Here is a 10,058-nt window from a genome sequence, read left to right as displayed (position 1 = left end):
TTCAGATCACTCTGTGGAGCTCATGTTAACGAAAGTTAAAACGCTGCTGTTAAAATTGATGAGTGGGAGTCTCATTTTCACTGTACACCTCAGGATTTTCCTCAAGTGATTTTGAAGTAAAACTTCAGTATATAAGGAAGTGAGAGCACAGTATGTAGATTTGCCCAACTTAAATACATTCTTTGTTTCACTTTTCTGAAGAAACAAAACAAAAACATTGTGTTGCTGTGTCACAGTTCAGCAGAACTTACAAGCTGCTGCATGCACAGTCATGTCCTTCAATGTTTGGACAGAGATTACCAGAGTAATCAGCAGTCAGTGACAGTTTTACTGAAGAATCTATTGTTTATAAAGCGAGAGTTTAAAAAAAGCAGTCTCACAGGTTCCTACAGGTTTTCTGTGAAGTTTTTTCGCTGTAAAATGAGCCAACAGGTTTTTTTGTTGCAGCGTGTTTACCGTCTTCAGCACACGCCCTGCTGCTCTTCACAGACACTGCAGCATATTTTCAGCTGAGAGACTCAAACACAGGCTTTGTGTTGTTTTCCTCTCTGGTTTTAAATCTGTTAAACGCAGAGTTTAAACTAAATTTTCTTTTTAGAAGAAGCTTCCTGCTGCTTTGTGGGACCTCCAGCTGTTGCACTCTGCATTGACCTGACCCTGACACGTGTGACTGTGCAGTGATTCATTGTCTGAACTGGTTTGGCCATTGGGTGTGAAAATCTGCCGGAGGTAAGAAACTCTTTAAGATTCATGTTTCACGTTAACTTTGCTGTCAGGACACAGGCATGAAAAAGTTTTACATGCTTACAGCCTGATGAACAGTTCAAAATTATATCAGATCCATCTGCATGTATGCACGCATTTCAGAATCAGAATCAGAATCAGAATGGGGTTTATTGCCAAATGTTGAGCAGGTTTACAACATTAGGAAATTGCTGCGGTGCTTCAGTGCAAACATGGTGTCATAAATAACACTTAAATAGACATGGAAAAAATAAAAGTAGGGATGAGAATTAAAAGTGCTACGTGGAAAGATATGTGCATGAGATATACATGAGATATATACATGAGAGTAAGAATTAAGAGTGCTACGTTGAAAGATATATACATGAGTGCAGGTGGTGATCAGTGCCAAACATGGAATGATGCAGTGACACAGCGTAGGGTCATGTGTTAGTGGTGGGAACAGTCATATGGTTATTGTTCATGTGTCCAACAGCAGAGGGGAAGAAACTGTTCTTATGGCGAGAGGTTCTGGTGCGGATGGACCGGAGCCTCCTGCCTGAGGGGAGCAGGTCAAACAGACTGTGTCCAGGGTGAGAAGGGTCAGCTGAGATCCCAGCTGCACGCCGCAGTGTCCTGGAGGTGTACAGGTCCTGCAGAGATGGGAGTCTGCAGCCAATCACCTTCTCAGCAGAGCGCACAACACGCTGCAGTCTCTGTTTGTCCCTGATAGTGGCTCCAGCGTACCACACAGTGATGGAGGAGGTGAGGATGGACTCGATGATTGCAGTGTAGAACTGCATCATCGTCCGTGTTGGCAGGTTGAATTTCTTCAGCTGTCTCAGGAAGTACATCCTCTGCTGGGCTTTCTTAATGACGGAGGTGATGGTGGGCTCCCACTTCAGGTCCTGGGTGATGGTGGTACCCAGGAAGCGGAATGAGTCCACAGAGGTGATGGGGGTGTCAGTCAGGATGATGGGGGGGGGTGGGGCTTAAACAGTAATCAAACAGTAGGTAACGCATATTTGAGTGTATTGAACATCATATTTGGTTTTACATGCATCAGCTCTGCATAACATTGATTCTGCAGGTGATGAAGTTGGAGCAGATTTTATTATTTATAAAATCTCAGTATCTCAATTCTTGTCATCATATTCATTCGTATTACTAACAAAGTAAATGCCATAACCTTTATAACATGTTACTGGATAATCCCACAAAGAGAGCATCAAATGTGAAAAATATCTTATTTCTGCTCAGATGAGAAGTGATGAAGATCCTGTTTAGAGCAGTTTGTAAGTGCACCCCTGTATTAACATGCACATGCAGGAACACTAAGGAAAAGCAAGCAGATGTCATTTAGCTTCCAGCAATGCCATCAGTGAGATCATTACTGATTTTTTACTGCAGGAGTAAATACATGTAAAACCATATTAAAAAAACAAACACAAATACATTTATTCCCAGACTCATTGCCTCTGACAGTGATACCACTGTGGGCTAAAACAAGGCGGTGGAAAATCTGCATACTGATGACTTTAACTTGTGAGATGATCGGGGTAAAAGGAGCATCTTGAAGAAGCTGAGTGGTTCAGAAGTAAAGACGTGCAGGCGATCAGCTCTGTGTGAGCAAATTCGCTCTGAATGACAAAACTACGGATTGTTATGACATCATCTTTTTGTTATAACCTCAGAAAGATTCAGAGACTTTTGAGTGTTGGTTGTGTTCAGGCAGCGCTGCATTAAACTCTCACTTGACTTTGAGGAGGACTTTTGAGGAGTTATTAACCTGGCAAACTTACTTTCAAAAAGTCACAAAATCCTCAAGACTGGTGTGTAGCACAGATGCTTTCATACTGAGTTTTTATTTATTTTATTGTATTTATTCATGCACATATTCCATTATGAAGTCTAATCAGAATGAGATTAATATAAAATATAAATCAGCTAATAAATTGTTGTGTGGTTTAGCTTCAGTGAATTAGCTCCAGCTGTGTTGTACACTTTAACTACTCAACAATGATATATAATTGTATTATTTTCATGAAAATAATACAATTATATTTTACTTAAGTAAAATGTACTTTTACAGAATGTACATAAATATAGTATTATTACTTTTATATAAGTAAAGGATTTAGGTAACTACAGATATAACCACAAAGCATTACAACTTAGCACACCTGTCACACAGCAGCTACAATCACTGTGTGTAATGTAGTAATAGGAGCCTTTAGATTTCCAAAGCATGATGCAACAGCTGTTTATCAGACACTAGTTCAGACCAATGAGCTACTTACCAAATGACAGCCTGTCACATCCTGCTCTCCAGTCCACTCCACAGTCTGTCTGTTCAGAGGACCCAAACATTATCTGGATGAAATATTACAGTGGAGCCTGAACCCACAGTGAGCTGAGTAATCTGGTGTCCATCAAAGTGACCCCGTCCTGCCTTAGGTTCTGCCTCCAACTGTCAAAAGTAAATGTAGTCGTGCGAGCAGGATTTCTCTCCAAATGCAGAAAGCGTGAAACTGTAGAGAAATGTAATTGCGCCAGCAAAATGAAATTATTTGCTTGGATTATCTTTTTGCTTGTGCATTTGTTATGACATATAATTCGTAGCAATGCATCAGGGAGGGCACCTGGTATGAAAATCTGCACCAACCATACAGACACCCACTGAGTGTTTTAATCTCAGTTTCCTGTTAATTCTTATTTGTTGATTATATTTTAACTGAGTCATCTGCTTTGACTGATGCATCTAAACCTGCCAAATAACTAGAAACTACTTTCCTCAAGATCTTCCTGTGCCATAAATGTAGAAAAAAAAATGGAAATCTTCTGTGCTGACGTACAGAAATGTTATTCTTGTTTCCACAGAAGATGTTTGCTGCTGAAGCCAAAGCATTTGTCCAGACGCTGGGAGGAACAGACCTCATCTCTAATGATAACTTAAACTGTAAAATGGATCTACTGACTCTGGTCAAAGTCACTGAGGGAATTTTTTGGCCAGTACAGAAGTACAAAGTGATACACTGCAGCCTGCCCGAGCTCACCGAGGAAGAAAACTTCTCTCCAGGTACGTTATCAAGAAACAAGGCGTTACTGAGTAACCATGGTTCTGTGAAGGAAGGTCAACAGGTTCACCTGGTGAGCTGTTTAGGAGACAGTTTAAAATTTACCCTCCATTGCCCCTGGTACTGGGAGCAAGAGGGCAAAGTTCCCGTTTAATCGTCTGTAACATGGACATGGTAATAAAAGTCCCGGTGTTCCGGCATACCATCCCATCATACATAATTTATGCACATTTTGGCTATCACACAATAATTCCAGCATAAATTTAAGTAGGATTGTTTACCACTTAACTTTACCTATCAAAGTATACTTGTAGTTCATATTTACAAAGATAGGATGGTTTGCAAGTTTCATCACAATGTGACAAAAATTCACCAAACCAGCCACAAAAAAAGATCATAATATTTTTGATAATCAACAATCAATAACATGAAAATCGGGCTTACCATGCTCGTTGTTTCCAATGTGTAAACATCCATTTGGCTCTACAGAATGTTTCCTTCCTTACTCCATCTTCCACAATGCCTCAGAGACGTTTCCGTTAAAAATCACCATTCTCTGCCCAGTTACAGACATTTGATTGTTACAGGGCAAGTGTTGTAATTTAGGGTGATGTGTATTTTTCACCTTGTAATTTCTAATTAGTGGAACTGACATGAACAATGCCACATTGCTGTGATTCATTTGGCTGAAACAATTCAAAAGAGATGTCAATCATGAAAATTGGCCAAAAGAAGCCGAAGCCACAGCCCCTCAGAATGTAAAGTGAAAACACACATTTCCAGATCTTGATTATGCACAGTAAAAAAAGACCCAGCGCTGTAAAGCCTTGAATAAAAGGTTTCTAAGCCCACTAACCCTGCCACTCATGAACCTGTGTCTCCTAAACAGTTCACCCTCACTGAGCTGACCTGCATGACAGCATGCTGACCTCATATGAAACAGAAAAAAATGAAACCGAGTATGAAAAATAATGCTCCATTCTCCTGCCAGATTACACCGAGGAAGTCTTGGTAGAGGACTTTAGGATCACTACAGAGAAGAGTGGGAGTGGAGGTATAGGTGGAGAATGCAGTAATGTGGGTGAAGCTTATATTAATGCCAGCACTAGTTCTGTGGATGGACTGGTTCAGCCCGTCAGCATGATGACAAAGAAGGCCAATGTTAAAACTGTGGTGAGCAGATTCAAGGGCAGGTACGTCTGTCTCTTTGCTTATTTATTGCTTATTTATTTATTTGTGTATTTTCAAAATAAAAGCCAATTTTTCCTCTGTGTTGGTTCCTTTTAAATCCAGGAAAATACACAAGGATACCTTGGACCTGCTGGGACTGAAAGAGAAGGATAAACTGATGTTTGTCTCTCAAATAGTTTACAACTCCAGTGCTGTCAAAATTATTAGAAAGTCTACGACTGATGGCTCCATTTTCACTTCTTATGTAAAGATGCTGAGTGTCTTTGCAAAGGTGAGTGAGTGAATTCAGCGGTCTGCAGGGACAAGAGTATCTGTTTCTGATCTTCACATACAGGGACCCATAGACTGTTTTAGGGCAAACCAAGACCTTGTAGGAGTCATTTCAGGGCCACTGTAAGGAGACAAACCTGCTAGGTGGGGCACTAAGGTAGTTTATTTGAAATTCAACAACCATGAACAGCAGACTTCTCTGACTGTTATAATCAGTACATAATATGCCAATGTTTTTGGTTTATTTACAGACATAGTGTTTGAAGCCTTTATCCATGTCTCATGTGTAAAGAGAGTTGGACACTTATCCTGTCACCCCAATGTTCCTTCAGGCTCAGTGAAGAAATGCAGACCAAACAAGGTTTAAAGCCTGGTACTGAACTTAAACCGTGGCTGGAGGTTATTTATCTTGGGTGGCACTGCAGGTCTGAACTTGTCCAGATAATATCTGGTGGAGCTGATTGTAAGAAGACACAGCTCACTGTGACTGGACATTAAACAAGCTTTAACCTGCAGGTTTGGTGGCATGTGAGAACAGTGCAGGTAGTAAACAGTGCAGTAAAAGAGTGACATAGGCATAAGTGACAAAGAGCGATAAATACAACTTTCTACTGTTAAAGTGACCATGTGGGAACACTGAACATATGGAAACGATTTTGAAATGAGACCACTGATTCAAAACCTAAACAGAAACTAGAGTTAATTGATTTATTGAGAAGTATTTCTAGAAGTAACAGTTATCAGGCAATGTTTAGTTGTCTTTGATAAACGCATTTGTATGATCGGATCTAATCTTTAAGTGACATTTTGGTGCACACTCGATAAACTTGATGGGGTAATGCACCAATACGTTGTTTGTCAACTGCCAATAAACACTGAGCAGAAGGAGAAATCATTTGCAAATAGTCAAAATAGTTGTTACTTACTATAACTCCAGTTCTCTGAGTATATCTGTGGTTCGTGTGGGGTTGCCTGCTGTGGATCTGTTGCTGTCAGCAGCTCCAGAACTCTCAAAGTCATAGTAAAGATTCTCTGACCTTGTCTCCCTCTCGTTGTGATTTTAAAGATGTATTATTGGTCTAAATAATAATAATAATATTGTATTTCTTCAGGGGAGCAGTAAGGCGGAGACAAGCTTCACTGTGCCAGCAAAATCCATCTTTGCTTATAGCCTGGTGGAGATAAAGATAGAGAATGAGAAACTGAGTAAGAGCACAACACTGTGTTTAATGTGTGTGTGTGTGTGTGTGTGTGTGTGTGTGTGTGTGTGTGTGTGTGTGTGTGTGTGTGTGTGTGTGTCGGTGTGTGTGTCGGTGTCACTGAGTAGTCTTTCTCTTTTTCTCTCATTTAGAGATCTCATGTGAGCCGTGGACTCGTAGTTTACTCGGTAGGTCACTGGGTGTCTGAACTTCTCTTCTTTTGCAAATTTGAAAAAAAAATTTTGATGTCGTATTTGTATTCACAGTCGCACTCACAGTTACTCAGTGTTACTAAGAGAAAAACATCTGTATCAAACTGTAAACCAAAGACGACGGAGCATCGAGCTTTCACTTTAGACTGCTGAGTTTATTCAGAGTTTATTTATTCAGCATCAGAGTTAAAATCAGACACTTTCCAGATTGAAATGCTTACATCAGTAAAAAAAAAAAAGTCCTTATGCTGTTTCTCTCTTTGTCATAAATCCCTCCTTTTCCTGTTCAGGTGAACATTTCAACATTTCAACCAACCACGATTAGACCTATGCTTAGTGTCATCCTCATTGGACTATGAGCTTTGTTTTTTTTGGGTTGTTTTTTTTTTTAGGTTCCACACCAAAAATAATTATGAATAGCCAAAAAACTTCACAGACAGACACAAAGGTGCTCACATTTCATTATCCCAGGAGAGAGTGCTCTCTACACAGAGTCTCTACCTTCAGAGTTTTACTTTCTGCAGATACAATTTGCAGGAAATAACCAGCAAACATTTTAATGTTGAAAACCAACTGACTGTCTTTCAGTGTCTTTTTGAACGGTACCTAGAGGTCTTTTTTGGCGTTCCAGCAGGAGGTAGCTAGTGTGGAAAAATTGCTTGAATGGTGTTATTGAAGAAGAAGAAATTAAAAATACTGTCAAGAACTTCTCTGGATGCATTGTGCTTAGTATAAAGTTTGATGGAGCGAGTATTATGGTATTCGGCTGTTTTTCAGCAGCAGGGCCTGGCACCTTAGTTCCAGGGAAAGGAAGTGTTAGTGCGTCAACATAACAAGACATCTTGGAAAACTTCCTACTACCAACTTTGTAGAAACAGTTTGGGGACAGCCCCCTCCCGTTCCAACATAAATGCGCACAGTAGGTCCATAAAGACATGGATCAGTTAGTCCGGTATGGAAGAACTTGACTGGCCTGCACAGAGTTCTGATGTCAACACGATAGAAAACATTTTGGAAGAATTAGAGCAGAGTCTGTGTGTCAGACGTTCTTATTGAAAACCTCTGTCTGACTTCACAAATGTGCTTCTGGAAGAATGGGCAAAAATTCCCATAAACACTTTTAAACCTGTTGAAAGGCTGAGAAGAGTTGAGAGCTTTTTTATCTGTAAAGGGTGAGTCGACATCATAATAAACCCAGTGGATTAACAATGGGATGTCACATGCGTGTCATGTCAGACGAGTGACTTTTGGCAATAAAGTGTAGTTATCAGTTGAATATCAGTAGGAAAAAAAAACTAAGAATAAACAAAGAGTCGGTCTGTCCAGACTTTTATTGTAAAATGTGTGTTTGTCTGTGGTTCAGTTTTGTAAGAGTAAAGACTTTCAGAGTTTCTGGTGATAATCACTTTGAGATCTGTTTCCAGATTGGCTCCTTTGTGATGACGTAAGCAATCCAACTGTGAAAAAAGTAAAAGAAGGTAAGTGTGTGTTTAAATCTGCTGAGCTCTTCACAGTTCTGAAATAATCCGCTTGTTATCTTTAGAGATTTAAGACCTGCTGTTTAACAAACTGCTGGTTCCAGCACAAACTCTGTTTTCATGTACTGACAGTGTGGTCAGCTCATTGCTGCTGTTTCTTTGTTTGCTGCAGAACTAGAGATGAAGGAAGCTCTACTGCAGCCGCTGGCAGATCTTCCTGAGTCGACCCGTTGTGATCTGCTGCAAACACTCAGCAAGCTCGTAGAGGATGGAGACAATCTCTCTCTGCTGGATAAAACAGTAAGGAGAATATTTACAAAAAGCTCCTCATCAGGTTTCATCTCTCACTGACGTCTTTATCAGTTAATGCAATGGTGGAAACTTCTCTCTCTTACAGGCAGATGGACAGCAGGCCTGTCTTATTTTTTATTTGTTTATCTGAACAAAGAACAGACCTGCTGATTGTATTTGTGATCTTAAATCAAGCACAGCTTTAGTTCAGGTACACCACGCTGCCAAGCTGTGTGTCACTTTCCTCCCATCTGGAAGCTGCTCTGTAGCCCACCCCCAGCTCTTGCTTTCTACAAATGTATGCTCCAGAACAAGACTATTAACAATAATATTAATAATAATCACAATCCTCTGCTCCTCTCAGCTGGATCATTGCAGTAATGGAGTGTTTGAGTGTGAGTCTGAGGCTGTCTCTTCCTTCATGGACCTTCTCAATGTCTCAAACATCTCCACAAGTGAGCAGAATGCTGTTCATATGTTGGTCAGCGCTCTGCACAGTAAGTCAGATTCAAAAATTCAAAGTGTTTATTGTCATCTATACAAAGAAAAGCATTTCTCTGTGCAATGAAATTATTTCTTTGCTGTCCACACACAGATGCCCAGTTAGTATGTATAAATAGAAATAGAACAGATAAAATACAAATAGTATAAATAAATAAATGACGACAAAATTTAAGAGTGAAATAAATGTGTGTACAAAAGAGCTATGAGCTTAATATGCAAGATGACCTGATGCGCAAAAAATAGTATTACTGTTGAAATGGGTCAGCTGCTCAAGAATCTGATAGCAGTGGGGAAGAAGGAGTTGTTGAATTGGGATGTTGTGGATTTCACACTTCTAAACCTTCGTCTCGAGGGCAAAAGTGTGAACAGTCCGTGTTGGGTGTGTGTGGGGTCTTTGAGGATGGAGGCAGTTCTCCTTTAGACTCTGCGATGGTAGATACTCTGCAGAGAGGGCAGTGGAGTCCTAATGATATTCTCGGCAGTTGTTATCACTGTCAGCAGGTGTTTGTGGTCCATAGCAGTAGTGCTGCCGTACCATGCAGAGATGCAGCTGGTCAGTGTGCTCTCCATAACACAGCTGTAGAACCTGCTGAGGATCTTGGCTGACATACCAAATTTCCTCAGCCTCCTTGGGAAATACAGCCATTGACCAGCTGTGTGGTGTTCAGTGTCCAGGTGAGGTCCTCACTGATGTAGACGCCCAGGTACCTAAAGCTGCTCACCCTCTCCACTTCAAGTCCCCTAGCTTGAAGCCCCGGATAAATTTCAAGTTAGGAGACTTGAAGTGGAGAGGGTGAGTTAGGTACCTGGTTACTGAACCCAGTCAGATGACCCGCTCTGAGACATTTATCCCATCCAGTAACATGTAGATCCTCCACATGAGGTGTGGTATGTGAGCAGGAGGTGGTGGAGCTGAGATAAAGCTGCTCAGGTGTTATTTGGGAGTGTGTGAGACCTCAGCTCACAGTTTTATTGACACATCTGAAGCAAAGCGTTTCAGCTCGTCACATCGTCATCAAACTTTGTCTTTCTTCTTCATGTTTGTGCAGCTCTGCCAGATGAAGTGCCGCCACTTCTGACCTGCTGCAGTCCAGACACTCTGAGAGTGCTCAA

General features: G+C 40.8%; 1 protein-coding gene across 1 annotated transcript in view; it reads left to right on the top strand.

The window, feature by feature from the left end:
- Positions 1-477: 477 nt before the first annotated feature.
- The window catches only part of LOC102206907 (uncharacterized), a 10,413-nt gene continuing 832 nt past the window's right edge, over positions 478-10,058 (top strand). The window contains exons 1-10 of the mRNA XM_005748434.1: positions 478-729; positions 3,604-3,802; positions 4,792-4,993; positions 5,094-5,262; positions 6,374-6,467; positions 6,613-6,648; positions 8,097-8,150; positions 8,323-8,450; positions 8,806-8,938; positions 9,995-10,050. Of these exons, the coding sequence (XP_005748491.1) occupies positions 3,607-3,802; positions 4,792-4,993; positions 5,094-5,262; positions 6,374-6,467; positions 6,613-6,648; positions 8,097-8,150; positions 8,323-8,450; positions 8,806-8,938; positions 9,995-10,050 (1,068 nt within the window). The 5' untranslated portion in view covers positions 478-729; positions 3,604-3,606. The remainder of the gene's footprint in view (positions 730-3,603; positions 3,803-4,791; positions 4,994-5,093; positions 5,263-6,373; positions 6,468-6,612; positions 6,649-8,096; positions 8,151-8,322; positions 8,451-8,805; positions 8,939-9,994; positions 10,051-10,058) is intronic.

This window comes from Pundamilia nyererei, unplaced genomic scaffold (genome assembly GCF_000239375.1).
Source record: "Pundamilia nyererei isolate P.nyererei 1_Seehausen unplaced genomic scaffold, PunNye1.0 scaffold00221, whole genome shotgun sequence".
Lineage (NCBI taxonomy): Eukaryota > Metazoa > Chordata > Actinopteri > Cichliformes > Cichlidae > Pundamilia > Pundamilia nyererei.
The sequence above is the reverse complement of the archived record's forward strand: the minus strand, read 5'-3'. Positions and strand labels throughout refer to the sequence as shown.